At 38.6% G+C, this 22,892-nt stretch overlaps 1 protein-coding gene across 4 annotated transcripts in view; it reads left to right on the top strand.

Moving 5' to 3' along the window:
* Positions 1-22,892, top strand: part of PNPLA8 (patatin like phospholipase domain containing 8) — a 150,722-nt gene that overhangs the window by 88,587 nt on the left and 39,243 nt on the right. For 2 of the 4 annotated variants that reach the window (XM_007187756.3, XM_007187755.2), the window contains exons 2-4: positions 6,560-7,708; positions 7,861-8,010; positions 19,252-19,403. In XM_007187756.3, coding sequence (XP_007187818.2) covers positions 6,650-7,708; positions 7,861-8,010; positions 19,252-19,403 — 1,361 coding nt within the window. In that variant the 5' untranslated portion in view covers positions 6,560-6,649. The remainder of the gene's footprint in view (positions 1-6,559; positions 7,709-7,860; positions 8,011-19,251; positions 19,404-22,892) is intronic. The other 2 variants (XM_057549736.1, XM_057549734.1) reach the window with 1 other exon arrangement.

The raw sequence follows: 22,892 nt of genomic DNA, 5'->3' as shown, positions 1-22,892 counted from the left end.
AGAAGAGGAGCTTCTGTCAAGTTCTGGGATCCCCAAATTCTCAAGAAGTGTTACTGTACACCCTTCTTCGGTAAATTCAGTCTTATGGTTTTAGCTGTCACTGTGGTAATAACTCCAAACATTATTCCACAGCCTGTGTTCCTATAGTACATCTCCATTTGAATATCCCACTGTTAACTGCATCCTGTAAATCCAAGAGAGTTTTATTAAATTGGCCCCCTTCCCAGTTATCTCGTATTCACAAATGGCACTCTTCCTGTTTCTCTGTTTAAAAACACTTAAGTTGTCTTGACACCTACCTCTCCTTACCCCATTCTTTCCTGTTACCAAGCCCTGTGTTTTGTTGTTTACCCCACTTTCAAAGTGTGGCTCAGAGGAGCCCTCGTTTCCATTATAGTACCTTTACTTTAATTCAAACCCTTGTCACTTCATGGCTGCATTATTGCAATAACTTGGTGAAGTCCTCCATACATTCATTCTTTCCATCGTCAGCGGAGCCTCCACCTCGAAGTTCCCTTATTCTAGTTAAAACGTCATTCCGTTCCCTAGTGGGGGGTCTAAGCCTCACTGTTCTATTTATACCTCCGTTGTATTTGTACTGCCCTGTAAATAGGGAGTCTGGTCCTCCCTGCTCTTTTCTCAGTTGATGACGGCACTTCCCAGTTTACCTTCTTTGTCTGTTTGCAATCTAACCTTTGTCCCAGCTGAATTTGCTCTCCAAACCCTTGTCTGCATTTGCTAGTGTTGTGATTTGGGAGCAGTTAAGTTCAGCTTCTTGATTTTGTTGACAGCTCTCTCTGTTGAGTAATTTTTACTTGACAACTGTAGTTTCTAGACTACAGTTGTATTAAAATAGGTGTATTAAAATAGTATGATCATGAGATCGTCTTGTTTTCCTTTAATTGTTCCCTTTTTCAAATTTGCTTTATATGCTGTATTTCAATGCCAAGTCGATAGGTGTATTCATAATTGGTCATGAGGATTATCTCTTAATGGAAAGAAACAATGCAGATCCCTTACCTCTAAGCTATGTAGCTCTGTCCTCTGCTTGACTCTTAGGCCCATGTCTACCATCTTTCCCACTTCTTACTTTCCTTTAACTACCTTATTCTTGCTATTCCTGAATAGACAAAGCTTATTCCTGTCTCCAAAGCCTTGGTTGCTTCTTCCTCTTCCTTGAATGCTTTTTACCCAGAAACTTTTAATAATTTGCTTCCTTGCTTCATTCAGGTCTCCAATAACATGTCAACTCAATTCTTCTCTTGACCACATCAACTAAAATAGCACTTTCTGTTCCCTTTCTCCCCAACCCACAGCTTTATTTTTCTTCACGGCACTTCTCGGCCTGTTGCTATACATTATATTAGTTATTTGTTTATTAATAAGTTGTCTTTTTCTCCAAGACCTAGGAGACTACCTGAGGTTTAATAAGTAAGTGGATTATTCCTTTTACTATGATATAGTATCCCTTTTTAATCTCATTTCATGCTTTTGCCTTAAATTTGCCTTAAAGGGCTTCTTGCTTTCTTTTGGTAATATAGGCCTGGCATATATTTTCCCCTATTCCTTTTTTTTTTTTTTTTCCTTTATTTTTAACCTTTCTTTATCATTATATTACAGGAGTGTCTAGTAACTAGTATGTAGCTGGAGTTTGCATTTCTAAAATTTTACTCTTCTTGTACACTCTTTGTACAGTTCTTTTCTTGTTTCCTTATCTTTGTTCCCTCTATCATTGACTGTTTTAAACGTACTGAATTTTTTTCTATTTTTTCTAATCTTGGTTACACGTTTTCCTGTTAGCTGTACTTGCTGGTACTCCCTTGAAGTGGTTCTTCTTTGACTGTGAGTTAATCTTCAGTGGTGGTTGCTGAGTGTGGGAGTCTCTTGCCGTGAGCTTTGGAAGTGTCCTTCCGTGGTAGGACTCAGTGGACTCAGCAGAGGCCCCATGGAGTTCACTAGCTCTGACTAGTTTTCATTTGCTTAGGGTTTCTGCACCATAACGGTAATGTGACTGCAGATCCAGGCATGTGATTCCTCTTCTACTGCGGATTTCCCACTGTTGGGTTTGTTTTTTTAACTTTCTTGTGGTAAAAAATATATCATAAAATTTACCACCTTAACCATTTTTAAGTGTATAGTTCAGTGGCATTCAGTGCATTCCTGTTGTAAAACAAATCTCCAGTACTTTCTCAGTTTGCAGAACTGAAACCCTACCATTAAACAACAGCTCCCCTCTGCCCCATTCCTCCAGCCCCCTGTAACCATCATTCTACTCTCTGTCTCTGAATTTGGCTGCTCTAGGTACCTCATGTAAGTGGAATCACACAGTACTTGTCCTTTTGTGACTGGCTTATTTCACTTAAGCTCATGTTCTCAAGGTTCATGCATGTTGTAGACTGTGATGGGATGTCCTTCCTTTTTAAGGCTGCATAATATTCCATTGTGTGCATATACCACATTTTGTTTATTTAACTGTCTGTGGACATTTGGGTTGTTCCCACCTCTGCTATTATGAATAGTGTTGCTATGAACATAGGTATACAAATATCTTTTTGAGGCCCTGCTTTCAATTCCTTTGAATATGTACCTAGAAATAGGATTGCTGGATCATATGATAGTTCTAGTGTTAATATTCTGAGGAACTGCTGTACTGTTTTCCATAGCAGCCACACCGTTTTACCGTCCCAGTAACAGTGCTCAGGAGTTCCAACTTCTCCACATCTTTGCCATCACTTGGTATTTTCTGGTGTTTTGTTTTGTTTTTGGGGCTTAAACAACAGAACTTATTTCTCAGGTATTTTCTGGTTTGTTTTTTCCTTTTGCTTTGTTTTGTTTTTTATACTAGCCGTCCTGATGAGTGTGAGGTGATACCTCATTTGGTTTTGATTTGTACTTCTCTGATGATCAGTGATGTTATTCATCTTTACATATGCTTGTTCACTGTTTGTATGTCATCTTTGGAGAAATGTCTGTTCAAGTCTTTTACCCATTTTTTAATTGAGTTATTTGATTTTTTGTTGTTGAGTTGTAGGAGTCCATTATTGGTTTTGAGTATGGCTTTTTATCCACGAGTACTTTAGTTGTATTTTATCATGTTATTTCTGTCTTGGAGATTGTGAGGCTTATTAATTTGGCTTATTACACTGACTGCAAGTCCTGAGGGGTTCAGAAGAGCCAGGAAAGCAGATAGGTTTGCTTCTTTTTTCTCCTTCCCTCTATAAAATTGCGTGTTTTAAAATAATATGCTCACATGTAATTTAGACAGATTTTAGTTCAGACTGTCACCTTCTGAAGAGTCACAGTGGGTTCTTGGTTTCTGTCTTGTTCCGTTACTCCATCTGTCAGCGATCTGCTGGAAGCAGATCTAATGTCATTCCTTTGCTTATCATACTTCATTGACAGTTCGATCTTTACTCTCCTTGGCAAGATTATCAGACCCTTGGTAACCTGGTCCGCCCTGTCTTTGCAGTATCCCCTTATACCTCTCGCTCATTCTCTCCGGGTCCTGGAATGAAACAGCTACTTGCAATTTTTGCTTATATTGTGTATATTTTCTTAAATGCTTTTTTTGTGTTTGCTTGTGTTTGTTTTTCCCATTATCTAGCATTCTCTCCTTCCCCTCTTATCTTTTACAATGTAATGAATTCCTTTTTTGCTCAGTTTTCAGCATCTTTTTTCAGACTTACCTGGGTATCTACTCTCACCTTGTGTCTTCCATTCACATAGCACCATCTGTTAAAGTGCATTAAAGTGTTTGCTTTTTTTTTTTTTTTTTAACGACAAAAGTGATACCTGCTCTTTGTAAGTAATTGAGTCTGTCCAAAAATAAAAGTAAAAGCCCTTCTCATTCTCTTTTGATTCCACTTCTCAGCTCACAGGAATTAATAAACAGGTACTTACCCTTTCAGAATCTGTGTGTGTGTGTGTGTGTGTGTGTGTGTGTGTGTGTGTAGCCACAGATTTAAACTGCATATATAGGTTTTTGTTTTCTTTTATTACATAATATCTTCGTGTCTACATCTTTGTATCCTCATGTGTGTATGGTATATATGATATTGCAGCTTGCCTTTCTCACTGTACTGTGTATGAAGGATATATAGGCAGATCACCTATTCTCCTTAACTGCTGTGTAACATTACATTGTAACTCAGTTTATTGTATGTATGTACCGTAATTTATTTAACCATCCCTTGCTAGAAGAAACTTAGAGTTGTTTTTCAAGCAGTGTGGCAGGGAATGTGTGTACATATCTTTACTCCTATGCAGTTATTTTTGTAGGATAGAGTCTTAATAGTGGAATTGCTAATAAAAGAATATGTGCCTTTAAAATTTTGATAGATAGCATTTAAAATTTCATTAGATACTGTCAGATATTTCATTAGACACTGTCAGGTAGCCCTCTGTGTCCCGTTTCCCCAGGTATTATCAGTACTGGGTATTATCAATCATTTATATTTTACCAATTGAAAGAACAAAATATCTGTTTTAAACGACATTTATGTTGTGGTTATGAACCCCTTGTCTGTTAGAAGTGGCACACAGCTTATTCTAGTCTGATTTCTTTGATTAAATAAGCACTTTGTACTAGACAGTGAAATCTTCCTTACAAGGCTATCTCGAGCTCTAGTCTGAAAGTTTCTTGGTATCCTGTTTGTGGTCTTAGCATCTAGCACTATGTCTGGTGTAGGGTTGTGGTCGAACGCATGCCCAGCATACAGTGAGGCCAAACAAACTGAAATGTCCACGTTTGGAGTGGGAGAAAGGTTTATTGCAAGGGTCATGCAAGGAGAACGGGTGGCTCCTGCTCAGGAGACCTGAACTCTGATGGGTTTCGGGAAAGAGTTTTTATAGGCACAATTTGTGGGGAGGTCTGCAGGGTGTGTGCCCCTCCTCTGATTGGTTGAGGTAACAGGTGGTGTTCCAGGAATCTCAGCCATCAGTCTTCTGGTTCCAACCAGTCTGGGGTCCTAGTGCTTGTGCTCAGCCTGAAGTTACCATCCTCCACCAGGGTGGGGGCCTGAGTTCCTGTAGAAGAGCTCAGAGATGTACCAGATTGTTCTGTACATCCCCCCAGGAGGAACCAGGACCTGCCCCATCTCTGCACTGTTGTTTCTTTCTGCATCACCTCATTCCCTTAATTAGTAACTGTTTGACTCTGCCCTTTGGAACTCAGGGAAGGTCTAGGAGGCTGAAAGCCTTTTTCCTACAAACAGGAAACTGGGGACACAAAGGCTTTTGTGCCTGGGAGGGTCCTGCTCAGTTTCAGCCCCCCTTTTCTTTGATATGCCTCAGTCGAGTGGAACAGGTATTGGAAAGGAAAATAACATTTTAGATAGAAAGGTTAATCATAAACTCAGCAGAGGACCTCGGTTTTAGGGGGACTCAGTTTCAGATTAAATATTCTACAAACGGTTTGCAATGAGTAGGAGTGTAAGACTTGACTCTTGTCTTCAAAGAACTTACAGTCTAGTGTCACATAAACTGTCAAGACTTTAAATAACATAGGAAGGAAGAAAAGCAGCATAATATCTAAATTGTGTCAACGAAAAATTAATCAGTAGATCTAAGAAAGAATTGGAAAATTTTATTTGAGCCAAATTTGGGGATTATAACCTGAGAAGAGCATCTCAGAAAGCTCTGAGAACTGTTCTGCCAGTTAGAAGTCAAGACACAGTTTAAGTTTCTTGAGACAGAGGGCTGTACGTTAAATGATGTATATTGACAATTTACGTAATCCAGATTTAAGTGCCATCGTGGTGGATCATGTGACCCTTTAGAAGATCAAGAAGGAATGCTCTGTCTTCGTGATGCTAGGAGAATGTTGCTGTATGATTGAGCAGGTATTCCTGCTGATGGGGCAGGTCTGGTCAAGTCATGATACAGGTGCACCATGCACAGTGGGGGGAGAGGGGAGGCCAAAGGGCAGAGAAGAATTTTTCTGTTTAAATTTTTCTTGTCTTGCCATAAATATGAATTTTTTTTAATAAATTTATTTATTTATTTATTTATGGCTGTATTGGGTCTTCGTTTCTGTGTGAGGGCTTTCTCTAGTTGTGGCGAGCTGGGGCCACTCTTCATGGCGGTGTGCGGGCCTCTCACTATCGCGGCCTCTCTTGTTGCGGAGCACAGGCTCCAGACGCGCAGGCTCAGTAGTTGTGGCTCATGGGCCCAGTTGCTCTGCGGCATGTGGGATCTTCCCAGACCAGGACTGGAACCCGTGTCCCCTGCATTGGCAGGCAGGTTCTCAACCACTGCGCCACCAGGGAAGCCCCCATAAATAATGAATTTTATTTCACAATTGCATGTTAAGTTTTGTGCTGTAGGAAACCTTATCTATTGGGTAGCTTCTCTAAATTAGTTTTCATGAAACATCCTACTACTCACTATTTTTTCATTGACTTCCGTAATAAAAGATGACTGATTTTCTTTTCGCTTAAAAGTGAAATCTGTTTTGCCATAATGAAAATATATTAGCCTATCTTCTTTGGAGACAAGTTGTTGAGTTTAGTTCAAGTAGTAATTTACCTTGAATCCTAATTTTTTTTTTCTTGCATTTCAGATAAGACCATGAATTATGGCATTTCTTAAATGAAGCATTCAGGAATGAAGTGAAAGTCATAACGTATAGAAAATAAATGATTTTTAAATTATGTCTGTTAATTTGACTATAGGTCTATATTATATTTACCTCCTTAGTAATGCGAGAAGTCTTTGTGGGAAGCAGAGGAGCAAGCAGCTGCCTTTCTTGTGCTCGCCTAAACGTTTCTGGAGGATAAGCCACATCAGTCTACAAAGAGGTTTTCATACAAGCAAAATAAGATGTAAATGGACCAAAAGTGAAGCTCATTCTTGCAGTAAGCACTGTTACTCTCCAAGCAACCATGGTTTACGTTTTGGAATTTTGAAACTTAGCACTTCTGCTCCCAGGGGACTTACAAAAGCGAGCCTTTGTATGTCCCGTATTAAAAATACTTTGAACTCTGTTTCGAAGGCTGTTTTTGGCAAGCAGAATGAAATGATCTCTCGTTTAGCTCAACTTAAGCCAAGTTTTCGAATATTAAGAAAAGTGTCAGATAGTGGCTGGTTGAAACAGAAAAACATTAAACAAACCATCAAATTTCTGAAAAAATACAGCAACAAATCAGAAAAGGGTTCTTTTGCAGCAAAGGAAAGTCACGTTATGGAGAAAGAAGATATAGGTAAACAAAGCCTTTTTCATTACACAAATAATCTAACCACAAAATTTGGAGAGTCATTCTACTTTTTATCAAGTCATATTAATTCATACTTCAAGCGTGAGGAAAAAATGTCTGAACAAAAGGAAAATAAAGATTTCCAGGACAATTCAGAACTTGAACTTAAAAAGACTGAAGACGAGAAACCCAGTTCTCCAGATCCTGGCGTCCTGACTGATAAGAAACTGGACTCAGAAGCTTCTTTATGTTCTGAGGACAATGCTGCAAGTCCCAGTGGGACGCCTGAGGTTCTTCCCATTTCTACTAAACAAAGTATTGCTAACTTTCTTTCTCGTCCCACTGAAGGTGTACAAGCTTTAGTAGGTGGTTATATTGGTGGACTTGTCCCCAAACTAAAGTATGATTCAAAGAGTCAGTTAGAAGAGCAGGAAGAGGCGATGAAATCTGAGCAGGCCATCAGCAAAGACAAAAATGCAGAGGAGAAAAGGCGGTTATCTCTTCAGCGAGAAAAGGCAAGTCGTTATTCAGCGTGGTTTTAAGTTTTAATTTTTGTCGAATTTCTAAGTTTCGTTTCCTAATGGGACCTAAGACACTTTAATCATCTGTTGGTGTCACTGGAGCAGTTGCATACTCAAATCATACATATTTTAACATGTCTTTGTAGATAATTGCCAGAGTGAGTATTGATAACAGAACCCGGGCATTAGTTCAAGCGTTAAGAAGAACAACTGACCCAAGGCTCTGCATTAATAGAGTTGAAGAACTGACGTTCCATCTTCTAGAATTTCCTGAAGGAAAAGGAGTGGCTGTCAAGGTAATTCTGATTACCTTTAATCTGGTTTTATTTTGGAATAAAAATACTAATAAACCTTCTAAAATGGAGAAGGCAACGTGTTTCATTTTTCTGTTTAAATATTTTTGTGGTTTTATCGTACATGTGATGTGTTATATATTTAGTAATTGCCCTGTGCTTTGCATTATGCCAAATGCTCCCTTTTATTCTGTGATATGTTATGCTCTTAGTACTCATACCTGTACTTTAAGATTAAACATTTTAAAATAGAGGATAAATCTCAGTATATTAGTTGAATTGCCTATTAGCTGCCATGGTTTTCTTAAATGCAGTGTAGGTATTTATGCTGTGTAACTACTCTTAAGACAAGAGTCATAATTCATAAGTAAAAACATTGCTAATTTTTATTTCATGATCTTTCTGTACTTGAAAGTCTAAAAAATTTCATGATCTTATCAGTAATTGAACTTGTGATCCTATTACTAAAACGATTAGCTTTTCTTTGCCTCAGTGTTTTCAAATAGAAAACAGTGGAGATAATTTAGACCCATTTAAATAGACCGTTTTCAGAGAAACAATATAAAATGTGAATGATGCGGTTGAGTGTCTTTACACCTGTACTGAGGTTATTTGTAATACATAATGAACAATTTGGAAATATCATATAATGAATAGACAGTTTTTAACGTTTTGTTAGAGATCCGTTAGTGCTTATTTTTAACCTGCCACCCAGAAAGTTATAAGTTAACTTAGTTCGTATTTATTCAATGTTTTGATAACCATCTTGCTCAAAAGTTATGTTTTTAAATCATTTACCCTCTGTAGTTTTATATTGTGTAATACATACATTATAATAGCTAAACTTTAGAATTTCATGTTCATAGAATTTGGGATTATCTTTCATATATATGTAATCTCTTACCTAAAAGATAAAATTTCCAAATATAGATATGCTTTTAGGTCATTTAACATGTCGGTGATATACTGAAAGCAGAGCTCTAAGATGGAATTGCATACTTTAAAGAACTTTTAAAAAACATTTCATTGAAGTGTAATACACATGCAGTTTTAAGTGTGAAGTTCAGTGAGTTTTCACATATATCCACATAACCAGCACCCAGAATTCTGTTCTGAAGAACAGAATTTGTCAGCACTTCAGAAGCCTCCCTTGGGCCCCCTTTCAGTCACAATCTCCCAAAAAAATAATCACAAATCAGTTTTGCCTGTTTTTGTACATTATGTAAACTCTTATGATTGGCTTCTTTCACTCAACATGCTGGTAGGAATCTTTTACATTGTTGTGGGTAGTTGGACGTAATTTATTCTTGTTGCTCTTGTATTCCGTGGTGTGAATGTATCACAGCCTATTTATTCATTGTAGTGTTGTTGGATTTCTGGGTAGTTTTCAGTTTTAGTCTGTTATGACTAGTTTTGCTAATAGAAACTTTGAGAAGTCTTATTTTACATAACTGATCCCAAATCTAGGGACCCTTCAATACCAAGGAGAAATGTGATATGTGTTTTCCTGTAGAATGGCTCACCTTCTGGATTTACCTGGCTTCCTCCTCATTGGTATAGTTGATGTATTCCTCTTTACTTTTTATTTCCTGCACATTGGAATTTAAATATAAAGACCTGATTGAGTTAAGCATTTTCTTGTTAGGGCGCATTGTAGATGACATGCACCTCATATTGCATTGTGTCAGAACACATATAATTGGTTCAACAACAGTTAGTAATGCTAAGGTTGACCACTAGATTAGGGAGATCTTTTCATTAGTCTGATCTTTTCATTGGACAATTAGGCTAGAACCATTAGCCATCAACCATTAACCTAATTGTTTCTAGAACTAGTCATTTCATTAGGGTTGCAGAATGATATATTTCTAATTCTGTCATTCCTTCTGCTTTATAATTGACATTCTCCTGTAAAAGTAGAGCTTTCTTCACCAACTAAAGCTATTTGGTTACTCTCAAAGATCAGTGTTGCAGGAAAAGCAGAAGAAATGCTTAATTTCTTTCTACTTAGTCACCAGTTTTCAAAGTAAAGAGTTCCTTTTTTTAAAAAAAATAGATCTTTATTGGAATATAATTGCTTCACAATACTGTGTTAGTTTCTGTTGTACAACAAAGTGAATCAGCTATATGTATACCTATATCCCCATACCCCCTCCCTCTTGAGCCTCACTCCCACCCTCCCTATCCCACCCCATAGGTCATCGCAAAGCTGATCTCCCTGTGCTATGCTGCTGCTTCCCACTAGCTGTCTATTTTACGTTCGGTAGTGTATATATGTCGATGCTACTCTCACTTCACCCCAGCTTCTCCCTCCCCTCCCCGTGTCCTCATGTCCATTCTCTATGTCTGTGTCTTTATTCTTCCCCTGCCACTACCTTTTCATCAGTACTTTTTTTTTTTTTTTAAGATTCCATATATATGTGTTGGCATACGTGATTTTTTTCTTTCTGACTTACTTCACTCTGTATGACAAACTCTAGGTCCATCCACCTCTCTACAAGTAACTCAATCTCGTTTCTTTTTATGGCTGAGTGATAGTCCACTGTATATATGTGCCACATCTTCTTTATCCATTCATCTGTCGATGGACATTTAGGTTGGTTCCATGTTCTGGCTATTGTAAATAGAGCTGCAATGAACATTGTGGTACATGACTCTTTTTGAATTATGGTTTTCTCAGGGTATATGCCCAGTAGTGGGATTGCTGGGTCATATGGTAGTTCTGTTTTTAGTTTTTTAAGGAACCTCCATACTGTTCTCCGTAGTGGCTGTATCAATTTACATTCCCACCAACAGTGCAAGAGCGTTGTTCCCTTTTCACCACACCCTTTCCAGCATTTATTGTTTCTAGATTTTTTGATAATGGCCATTCTGACCGGTGGGATGTGATACCTCATTGTCGTTTTTTTTTTTTTTTTAACCTACAGCCAATCAAATAATCTCCTTTCTTTTTTATTTATTTATTTATTTATGGCTGTGTTGGGTCTTCATTTCTGTGCGAGGGCTTTCTCTAGTTGTGGCAAGCAGGGGCCACTCTTCATCGCGGTGCGCGGGCCTCTCACTATCGCGGCCTCTCTTGTTGCGGAGCACAGGCTCCAGACACGCAGGCTCAGTAATTGTGGCTCACGGGCCCAGCTGCTCCACGGCATGTGGGATCTTCCCAGACCAGGGCTCAAACCCGTGTCCCCTGCATTGGCAGGCAGATTCTCAACCACTGCGCCACCAGGGAGGCCCCTCATTGTAGTTTTGATTTGCATTTCTCTAATAATTAGTGATGTTGAGCATCTTTTCATGTGCCTCTTGGCCATCTGTATGTCTTCTTTGGTGAAATGTCTATTTAGGTCTTCCACCCATTTTTTAATTGAATTGTTTGTTTTTTTGATACTGAGCTCCATGAGCTGTTTGTATATTTTGGAGATTAATCCTTTGTCTATTGTTTCATTTGCAAATATATTCTTCCATTCTGAGGGTTCTCTTTTTGTCTTGTTTATGGTTTCCTTTGCTGTGCAAAAGCTTTTAAGTTTAATTAGGTCCCATTTGTTTACTTTTGTTTTTATTTCCATTACTCTAGGAGGTGGATCAAAAAAGATCTTGCTGTGGTTTATGTCAAAGAGTGCTCTTCCTATGTTTTCCTCTTAAGGGTTTTATAGTATCTGGTCTTACCTTTAGGTCTTTAATCCATTTTGAGTTTATTTTTGTGTATGGTGTTAGGGAGTGTTCTAATTTCATTCTTTTACATGTAGCTGTCCAGTTTTCCCAGCACCACTTATTGAAGAGGCTGTCTTTTCTCCCTCGTATGTTCTTGCCTCCTTTGTCGTAAATTAGGTGACCATAGGTGCATGGGTTGATCTCTGTGCTTTCTGTCCTGTACCATTGATCTATATTTCTCTTTTTGTGCGAGTACCATACTTTCTTGATTACTGTATCTTTGTAGCATAGTTTGAAGTCGGGGAGCCTGATTCCTCCAGCTCTGTTTTTCTTTCTCAAGATTGCTTTGGTTAATCGGGGTCTTTTTTGTTTCCATACGAGTTGTAAAATTTTTGTTCTAATTCTGTGAAGAATGCCATTGGAAGTTTGATAGGGATTGCATTGAATCTGTAGATTGCTTTGTGTAGTATAGTCATTTTCACAATATTGATTCTTCTAATCCAAGAACTTGGTATAATTCTCCATCTGTTTATGTCATCTTTTATTTCTTTCGTCAGTGTTTTATACTTTTCTGAGTACAAGTCTTTTGTCTCCTTAGGTAGGTTTATTCCTAGGTATTTTATTCTTTTGGTTGCAGTGGTAAATGGGATTGTTTCCTTAATTTCTCTTTCTGATTTTTCATTGTTAGTGTATAGGAATGCCAGAGATTTCTGTGCATTAATTTTGTATCCTGCAACCTTACCAAATTCATTGGTTAGTTCTAGTAGTTTTCTGATGGCATCTTTAGGATTTTCTATGGTATAGTATCATGTCATCTGCAAACAGTGACAGTTTTACTTCTTCTTTTCCAGTTTGTATGCCTTTTATTTCTTTGTCTTCTCTGATTTCCATGGGTAGGACTTCCAAAATTATGTTGAATAAGAGTGGCCAGAGAGGACACTCTTGTTTCATTCCTGATCTTAGTGGAAATGGTTTCAGTTTTTCACCATTGAGTGTGATGTTTGCTGTGGATTTGCCGTATATGGCCTTTATTATGTTGAGGTAGGTTCCCTCTGTGCCCATTTTCTGGAGAGTTTTTTATCATAAATGGATGTTGAATTTTGTCAAAAGCTTTTTCTGCACCTATTGAGATGATCATATGGTTTTTATTCCTTAATTTTGTTAATATGGTGTATCACATTGATTGATTTGTGTATATTGAAGAACCCTTGCATCCCTGGGATAAATCCCACTTGATCATGGTGTGTGATCCTTTTAATATGTTGTTGGATTCTGTTTGCTAGTATTTTGTTGAGGATTTTTGCATCTATGTTCATCAGTGACAATTGGGCAATAATTTTCTTTTTTTGTGGTGTCTTTTTCTGGTTTTGGTATCAGGGTGATGGTGGCTTTGTAGAATGAATTTTGGAGTGTTCCTCCCTGTGCAATTTTTTTTTTTAATATTTTATTTATTTATTTATTTATTTATTTATGGCTGTGTTGGGTCTTCGTTTCTGTGCGAGGGCTTTCTCCAGTTGCGGCAAGTGGGGGCCATTCTTCATCGCGGTGCGCGGGCCTCTCACTATCGCGGCCTCTCTTGTTGCGGAGCACAGGCTCCAGACGCGCAGGCTCAGTAATTGTGGCTCACGGGCCCAGTCGCTCACGGCATGTGGGATCTTCCCAGACCAGGGCTCGAACCCGTGTCCCCTGCATTGGCAGGCAGATTCTCAACCACTGCGCCACCAGGGAAGCCCCTCCCTGTGCAATTTTTTGGAAGAGTTTGAGAAGGATGAGTGTTAGCTCTTCTCTAAATGTTTTATAGAATTCGCCTGTGAAGCCATCTAGTCTTGGACTTTTGTTTGTTGGAAGATTTCTTTTTTTAATTAATTAATCTATTTATTTATTTATTTTTGGCTCTGTTGGGTCTTCGTTGCTGTGCTCGGGCTTTCTCTGGTTGCAGCGAGCGGGGGCTACTCTTTCTTGCAGTGTGCAGGCTTCTCATTGCAGTGGCTTCTCTTGTCGTGGAGCACAGGCTCTAGGCGTGGGCTTCAGTAGTTGTGGCTCACGGGCTCTAGGCGAGCGGGCTTCAGTATTTGTGGCACACGGGCTTAGTTGCTCCACAGTATGTGGGATCTTCCCGGACCAGGGCTCGAACCTGTGTCCCCTGCATTGGCAGGCGGATTCTTAAGCACTGTGCTACCAGGGAAGTCCCCGTTGGAAGATTTTTAATTACAGTTTCAGTTTCATTACTTGTGGCAGGTCTGTTTATATTTTCTAATTCTTCCTGATTCAGTCTTGGAAAATTGTACCTTTCCAAGAATTTATCCATTTCTTCATGGTTGTCCATTTTATTGTCATATAGTTGTTTGTAGCAGTCTCTTATAATCCTTTGTATTTCTGCGGTGTCAGTTGTGATTTCTCCTTTTTCATGTCTAATTTTATTGATGTGCATCTTCTCCCTTTTTTTCTTGATGAGTCTTGCTAAGGGTTTATCAATTTTGTTTATCTTCTCAAAGAAGATAAACAGCTCTTCGTTTTATTGATCTTTGCTATTGTTTTCTTTGTTTCTATTTCATTTATTTCTGCTCTGATCTTTATGATTTCTTTCCTTCTACTGACTTTGGGTTTTCTTTGTTCTTCTTTCTCTACTTGCTTTAGGTGTAGGGTTAGATTGTTTATTTGAGATGTTTCTTGTTTCTTGAGGTGAGATTGCATTGCTATAACCTTCCCTCTTAGAACCGTTTTGCTGCGTCCCATAGGTTTTGGGTTGTTGTGTTTTCGTTGTCATTTGCTTCTATGTATTTTTTTATGTCTTCTTTGATTTCTTCAGTGATCTCTTGGTTATTTAGTAGCTCAGTGTTTAGCCTCCATGTATTTGTGTTTTTTACAGTTTTTTTCCTGTAATTGATTTCCAGTCTCATAGCGTTTTGGTCAGAAAAGATGCTTGATACGATTTCAATTTTCTTAAATTTTCCGAGGCTTGATTTGTGACCCAAGATGTAATCTATCCTGGAGAATGTTCTGTGTGCACTTGAGAAGAAAGTGTATTCTGCCACTTCTGGGTGGAATGTTCTATAAATATCAATTAAATTTATCTGGTCTATTGTGTCATTTAAAGCTTCTGTTTCCTTATTTTCTGTTTGGATGATCTGTCCATTGGTGTTAGTGGGATGTTAAAGTCCCCTACTATTATTGTGTTACTGTCAATTTTCCCTTTCATGGTTGTTAGCATTTGCCTTATGTATTGAGGTGCTCCTATGTTGGGTGAATAAACATTTATAATTGTTATATCTTCTTCTTGGATTGATCTCTTGATCATTATGTAGTGTCCTTCGTTATCTCTTGTAACAGTCTTTATTTTAAAGTCTGTTTTACCTGATACGAGTATTGCTACTCCAGCTTTCTTTTGATTTCCATTTGCATGGAATGTCTTTTTCCATCCCTTCGCTCTCAGTCTGTATGTGTCCCTAGGTCTGAAGTGGGTCTCTTGTAGACAGTCTATATATGGGTCTTGTTTTTTTATCCATTCAGCCAGTCTGTGTCTTTTGGTTGGGGAATTTAATCTATGTACATTCAAGGTTATTATCAATATATATGTTCCTATTACCATTTTCTTAATTGTTTTGGGTTTGTTTTTGTGGGTCTTTTTCTTCTCTTGTGTTTCCTGCCTAGAGAAGTTTCTTTAGCATTTGTCGTAAAGCTGGTTTGGTGGAATTCTGAATTCTCTTAGCTTTTGCTTCCCTGAAAAGCTTTTGATTTCCCCTTCGAATCTGAATGAGATCCTTGCTGGGTAGAATAATCTTGGTTATAGGTTTTTCTCCTTCATCACTTTAAATATATCCTGCCACTCTCTTCTGGCCTGCAGAGTTTCTGCTGAAAAATCAGCTGATAACGTTATGGGGATTCCTTTGTATGTTGTTTTTTGTTTTTCCTTTGATGCTTTTAATATTTTTTCTTTGAATTTGATTTTTCTTAGTTTGATTAGTATGTGTCTTGGTGTGTTTCTCCTAGGGTTTATCCTGTATGGGACTCTCTGTGCTTCCTGGACTATTTCCTTTCCCACGTGAGGGAAGTTTTCCACTATAATCTCTTCAAATACTGTGTCAGACCCTTTCTTTTTCTGTTCTTCTTCTAGGACGCCTATATTTCGAATGTTGGTACATTTAGTGTTGTCTCAGAGTTCTCTGAGATTGTCTTCAATTCTTTTCATTCTTTTTTCTTTATTCTGCTCCTTGGCAGTTATTTCCACCATTTTGTCTTCCAGCTCACTTACTCGTTTTTCTGCCTTTGTTATTCTGGTATTGATTTCCTCTAGTGTATTTTTCATTTCAGTTATTGTGCTGTTCATCTCTGTTTGTTTGTTCTTTAGTTCTTCTAGATCTTTGTTAAACATTTCTTGTATTTTCTCAATCCGTGCCTCCATTCTATTTCTGAGATTCTGGATCATCTTTACTATCATTATCTGAATTCTTTTTCAGGTAGATTGCCTATTTCCTCTTCATTTATTTGGTCTTGTAGGTTTTTACCTTGCTTCTTCATCTGTAACATATTTTTTTGCCGTCTCATTTTTTTTTTTCATTTTTTGCATGAGTGGGATTGTGTTCCTGTCTTACTGGTTGTTTGGCCTTAGACTTGCAACAGTGGAGTTTATAGGCTGTAGGGTAGAGCTGTGTCTTGGTGCTGAGATGAGGACCTCTGGGAGACCTCACTCCGATGAATATTCCCTGGGGTCTGAGGTTCTCTGTTAGTCCAGTGGTTCAGACTCGGAGCTCCCACCACAGGAGCTTCTCCCTGACCCCCGGCTTGGAAGCCAAGATCCCACAAGCCGCACGGGGCGGCAAAAAGAAAAAAAAAAAAAGATGAACAATAAAAAAGTAAAAAATAATATTAGACTAGGAAACTAACAGCTATGTTAGAAAAAATATAAAAATAAAAATATAGGTGAAACAAAAAAGAGGAGGAGGTAAAAAGGTGGAAAAGGCCTTGGCTGTGGAGGGTGGGGCCTAAGCAAGGGTGAGGTTTGGGCAGTGCGTGGGACCTATGTTTAAGACCCACAGGGCTGGAAAAGGCCCAGGGTGGGGGGACATAGGGGGAGCTTAAGCTCAACAGAACAGAAGGGGCTTAGGTATGCCTCCTGCCTGTGGTCTCAGAGGGCGGAGGACCCACCTGGGAGCCCAGCAGGCTTCCTGGGCTCGAGTGGACGGGGCAAACACCCTCTGCTCCTTTCCCTCTCCTCTGGTCCTGGAGGGCTCCTCCTGCCTGCCTCTCCTGTTCTGTCCCGGCCTCCCTCCTATGCCCCCAGGACCAACCCGGCCCGAAGGGGACCACTGAGGGCGTAGGACCTCTGAGGGCAGACTTCCCCAGCCAATTGGGCAGGAGAAACACTGGGCCTCCTCCACCCTGATCCAAGGCCCTGAGGGTCCCTCTAGGCGTGGGAACCCCTCCCCCCTCTCAGCCACCCCTGAGGGGCGCCGTTCCTGTCTGGCCTCCACTTCTCTTCCCGCCTCAGTCCCCCCACGTCCTACTTGTTCGCTTGGGGGTTCTTCCCATCTCCTTGGGCATTGGGGTCCCCCACCAGTGTCCGGCAGGTGCTCTAGTTGTGGGGAGATGCAAACTCTTCATCTCCCCACACCTCCATCTTCAAGAGTTGGTTTAAAAGCTGCCTCAACGGTGAGATGAATTTTTGGCATTTTTTTCTTTTTTTCTTTTTATTATCGTTATGCCCTCATAGTTTTTCATAAATTGTGTTTCTGTAATCTTTCCCCTCCTCCCTTTTTTCTAAATGCTGAATTTGTCTTAAATATGACTAGTAGGGGTCCCTTCAAGCTGATTCATGTTTCTTTTCTTTTAAAATTTTTTAAAAAACATTATATGTAGAAAATATAGGGCTTCCCTGGTGGTGCAGTGGTTAAGAATCGCCTGCCAATGCAGGGGACACGGGTTCGAGCCCTGGTCCGGGAAGATCCCACGTGCCTCGGAGCAACTAAGCCCGTGAGCCACAACTATTGAGCCTGCGCTCTAGAGCCCGCAAGCCACGACTACTGAGCCCGCGTGCCACAACTACTGAAGCCCGTGCACCTAAAGTCTGCGCTCCGCAACAAAAGCCATAGCAATGAGAAGCCCGTGCACCGCAATGAAGAGTAGCCCCTGCTCGCCACAACCAGAGAAAAGCCCGCACGCAGCAACGAAGACCAAACACAGCCAAAAATAAAATAAATAAAAATTTGAAAAAAAAAAGAAAAAAGAAAATATACATACTAAAAGTATACAGCTCCATGAATTTTCAAAAATTGAACACATCTATATAAAAACCACCCAACTGGGAAACAGAATGTTACCCAAAGCACTCCAAAAACCCCTTTATGCCCCCTTCCAGTCATTATCTTTAAAAAGATTGACCAATTTTCTAGCAGTGTATTTTAGTTGTACCTCTTTCTGTGTGTTATATAAATGGAATGATACAACATGTACTCTTTTATGTCTTTTTTTTTTTTTCTCCCACTCAACATTATGTTTGTGAGAACCTTCTATATTGATGGGTGTAGTTAAGGAACATTCATTCTCATTGTTATGTGTTCTATTGTATGAATATAGTACAATGTATTTATCCATTTTACTACTGATGGACATTTGGATAGTTTCCAGTTTGGGAATATTTAGGAATAGTGCTTCTCAGATGTATCTTTTGGAAAACATAAGTCTTCATTTCTTTGGGATATATACCAAAGAGGAGTAGTCCTGGTTATAGAGTATGCCTGTTCTCATCTTTAGTGCATACTGCCAAATGGTTTTACAAAGTGCTTATACCAGTTGATACTTTCACCAGAACTGTATGAGCCCTCCTGGTTGTGTTATTTCCTCTCCAATGCTTTATATCATTTTTTTATTTTAGCCATTTTGTTAGATGTTTAGTGATGTTAAATTGTGGCTTTAATTTGTATTTCTCTGGTAACTATGAAGTTCAGCAACTTTCCAGTGTTTACTGGCCTTTTGTATACTGCCCTCATGAAGTGCCTATTCCAGGTCTTGCGCGTTTTTCCATTGGGTTGACCAGCTTTTTCTTACTGATTTGTTGAATTTCTTTATATATTATGGATGTAAGTCTTTTTATATGTATTGTAACATATGTATATATTATATACATATATACATATATACATATATATATATATATATATATATATATATATACACACACACACGTATATATGTCTGATAAATATATTCTCCCAGGCTGTGGGTTACCTTTTCACTCTTTCTAATCGTTTTTGACAAGTAGATATTCTTTTTTTTTTTTTCCTGTCCGCATTGCACAGCATGCGGAATCTTGGTTCCCTGACTAGTGATGGAACCCATGCCCTCTGCAGTGGAAGCGTGGAGTCTTAACCACTGGATCGCCAGGGAAGTCCTGATGAGTAGATATTCTTAATTTTAATATAGTCCAGTTTATAAATATTTTCCTTTATGGTTAGCACTTTGTGTCCTATTTAAGAAATCTTTGCCTGTTCTAAGATCATAAAGATATTATCTTGTCATGATCTGTATGTGTTAAAAATAATCTTACATCTTCACTCTTGATTTGACAAAAGCAACAAAATATCTTTTCTCTCAATATAGGAAAAAATTATTCCATATTTACTACGATTGAGACAAATTAAGGATGAAACTCTTCAGGCTGCAGTTAGAGAAATTTTGGCCTTAATTGGCTACGTGGATCCAGTGAAAGGAAGAGGAATTCGGATTCTCACAATTGATGGTGGAGGAACAAGGTAAGGCTAGAAAAAAGATTTAAAAAAAATTTTTTTTATCGAATTATAGTTGATTTGAAATGTTGCGTTAATTTCTGTTGAAGAGCAAAGTGATTCAGTTATACACATATTCTTTTTTTTATATATTCTTTTCCATTATGGTTTATCAAAGATATTGAATATAGTTCTCTGTGCTATACAGTAGGACCTTGTTGTTTATCCATTTTATATGTAATAGCTTACATCTGCTAACCCCAGCCTCCCACTCCATCCTCCCCCAACCCCCTCCCCCTTGGCAACTACAAGACTGTTCTGTATGTTCGTGAGTCTGTTAGAAAAAATGATTTTTTAAAACTATAGATCCTAAATATTAAAAATAGAACTACCATATCATCCAACAATTTCACTTCTGGGTATTTATCTAGAGAAAACAAAACACTAATTTGAAAAGATACATGTACCTCTAGTTTATTGCAGCATTATTTACAATAACCGAGATATAGAAACAATCTGTGTCCACTGATGGATGAATGGATAAAGAATATGTGATGGATAAAGAATATGTGAGGGATAAGTATACACACACACACACATATAGGTACTACACACACAGGAATAATACTCAGCCATAAAAAAGAATGAAATCTTGCCATTTGCGACAGCATGGGTGGAACTTGAGGTTATTGTGCTAAGTGAAATAAGTCAGACAGGGAAAGACAAATACCATATGATTTCACTTATATGTGGAATCTAAGAAACAAAGCAAACAAAACAAGACAAGACTCAAAGATACAGAGAACAGATTGGTGGTTTCCAGTTGGAAGGGGGATTGGAGGGTGGGCGGAATGGAGAAGAGGATCAAAAGGTACAAATTTCCAGTTATAAAATAAATAAGTCATGTGGATGTAATGTACAGCATAGGGAATATAGTCAATAATATTGTATTGCAAATTTGAAAGTTGCTAAAAAAACTAAATCTTGAATGTTGTCATGACAGGAAAAAAAATTTTATGACTTATAGTGATAGATGGTTAATAGGCTTATTGGACTGATGATTTTGCAGTGCGTACAAATGTTGAATCATTATGTTGTACACATGAAACTAACACAATGTCATATGCAATTACACTTCAAAAAAAACTATACATCTAGTTCAGTTGTAGGAATTTTTTAAGCTGATTCAGTGTATTTATATCATTATAAAGTCAAATTTTTTAAATAAAACATGAAATCGTTTTTCTTAATTTACTAATTTATAAATCTAAGAACTTATTTTGAACATATACCTGAATTTCCTTTGATTTTTTTTTCTTAACATCTTTATTGGAGTAAAATTGCTTTACAATGGTGTGTTAGCTTCTGCTGTATAACAAAGTGAATCAGCTATACATATACATATATCTGCATATCTCCACCCTCTTGCGTCTCCCTCCCACCCCCTCTAGGTGGTCACAAAGCACCGAGCTGATCTCCCTGCGCTATGCGGCTACTTCCCACTAGCTGTCTATTTTACGTTTGGTAGTGTATATATGTCCATGCCACTCTCTTCACTTTGTCCCAGTTTACCCTTCCCACTCTCCGTGTCCTCAAGTCCATTCTCTACGTCTGCGTCTTTATTCCTGTCCTGCCTCTAGGTTCTTCAGAACTTTTTTTTTACTTTTTTTTTTTAGATTCCATATATATGTGTTAGCATACAGTATTTGTTTTTCTCTTTCTGACTTATTTCACTCTGTATGACAGACTCCAGGTCCATCCACCTCACTACAAATAACTCAATTTCATTTCTTTTTATGGCTGAGTAATATTCCATTGTAAATATGTGCCACATCTTCTTTATCCATTCATCTGTTGATGGGCCCTTAGGTTGCTTCCACATCCTGGCTATTGTAAATAGAGCTGCAATGAACATTGTGGTACATGACTCTTTTTGAGCTATGGTTTTCTCAGGGTATATGCCCAGTAGTGGGATTGCTGGGTCGTATGGTGGTTCTATTTATAGTTTTTTAAGGAACCTCCATACTGTTCTCCATAGTGGCTGTATCAATTTACATTCCCACCAATAGTGCCAGAGAGTTCCCTTTCCTCCACACCCTCTCCAGAATTTACTGTTGGTAGACTTTTTGATGATGGCCATTCTGACTGGTGTGCGGTGATACCTCATTATGTGTTTGATTTGCATTTCTCTAATGATTAGTGATGTTGAGCTTCCTTTCATGTGTTTGTTGGCAATCTGTATATCTTCTTTGGAGAAATGTCTATTTAGGTCTTCTGCCCATTTTTGGATTGGGTTGTTTGTTTTTTTGATTTGAGCTTCATGACATGCTTGTAAATTTTAATCCTTTGTCAGTTGCTTCATTTGCAAATATTTTCTTCCATACTGCGGGTTGTCTTTTCGTCTTGTTTATGGTTTCCTTTTCTGTGCAAACGCTTTTAAGTTTCATTAGGTCCCATTTGTTTATTTTTGTTTTTATTTCCATTACTCTAGGAGGTGAGTCAAAGAAGATCTTGCTGCGGTTTATGTCAGAGTGTTCTTCCTGTGTTTTCCTCTAAGGGTTTTATAGTATCTGGTCTTACATTTAGGTCTTTAATCCATTTTGAGTTTATTTTTGTGTATGATGTTAGGGAGTGTTCTAATTTCATTCTTTTACATGTAGCTGTCCAGTTTTCCCAGCACCACTTACTGAAGAGGCTGTCTTTTCTCCATTATGTATTCTTGGTTTCTTTATCAAAAATAAGGTGACCATATATTTTTTTTAATGATATTCTTATCTGCTTACATTCTTTATATTTATGTATGTATGTATGTACGTATGGCTGTGTTGGGTCTTTGTCTCTGTGCGAGGGCTTTCTCCAGTTGTGGCAAGCGGGGGCCACTCTTCATCGCGGTGCGTGGGCCTCTCACCATCGCGGCCTCTCGTTGCCGAGCACAGGCTCCAGACGCGCAGGCTCAGGAATTGTGGCTCACGGGCCGAGTTGCTCCACGGCATGTGGGATCCTCCCAGACCAGGGCTCGAACCCGCATCCCCTTCATTGGCAGGCAGACTCTCAACCACTGCGCCACCAGGGAAGCCCGCCCTAGGTGACCATATTTTTATTGTGGGTTTATCTCTAGGCTTTCTATCCTGTTCCATTGATCCATATTTCTGTTTTTGTGCGAGTACCATACTGTCTTGATTACTGTAGCTTTGTAGTATAGTCTGAAGTCCAGGAGCCTGATTCCTCCAGCTCCGTTTTTTTTTCTCAGTATTGCTTTGGCACTTCGGGGTCTTTTTTGTTTCCATACAAACTGATATTTCTTGTTCTAGTTCTGTGAAAAATGCCATTGGTAGTTTGATAGGGATTGCATTGAATCTGTAGATTGCTTTGAGTAGTATAGTCATTTTCATGATGTTGATTCTTCCAGTCCAAGAACACGGTATATCTCTCCATCTGTTTGTATCATCTTTAATTTCTTTCATCAGTGTCTTATAGTTTTCCGCATACAGGTCTTTTGTCTCCTTAGGTAGGTTT

Source organism: Balaenoptera acutorostrata, chromosome 7 (assembly GCF_949987535.1).
Source record: "Balaenoptera acutorostrata chromosome 7, mBalAcu1.1, whole genome shotgun sequence".
Classification (NCBI taxonomy): Eukaryota; Metazoa; Chordata; class Mammalia; order Artiodactyla; family Balaenopteridae; genus Balaenoptera; species Balaenoptera acutorostrata.
This window is presented reverse-complemented; position numbering and strand designations above follow the sequence as displayed.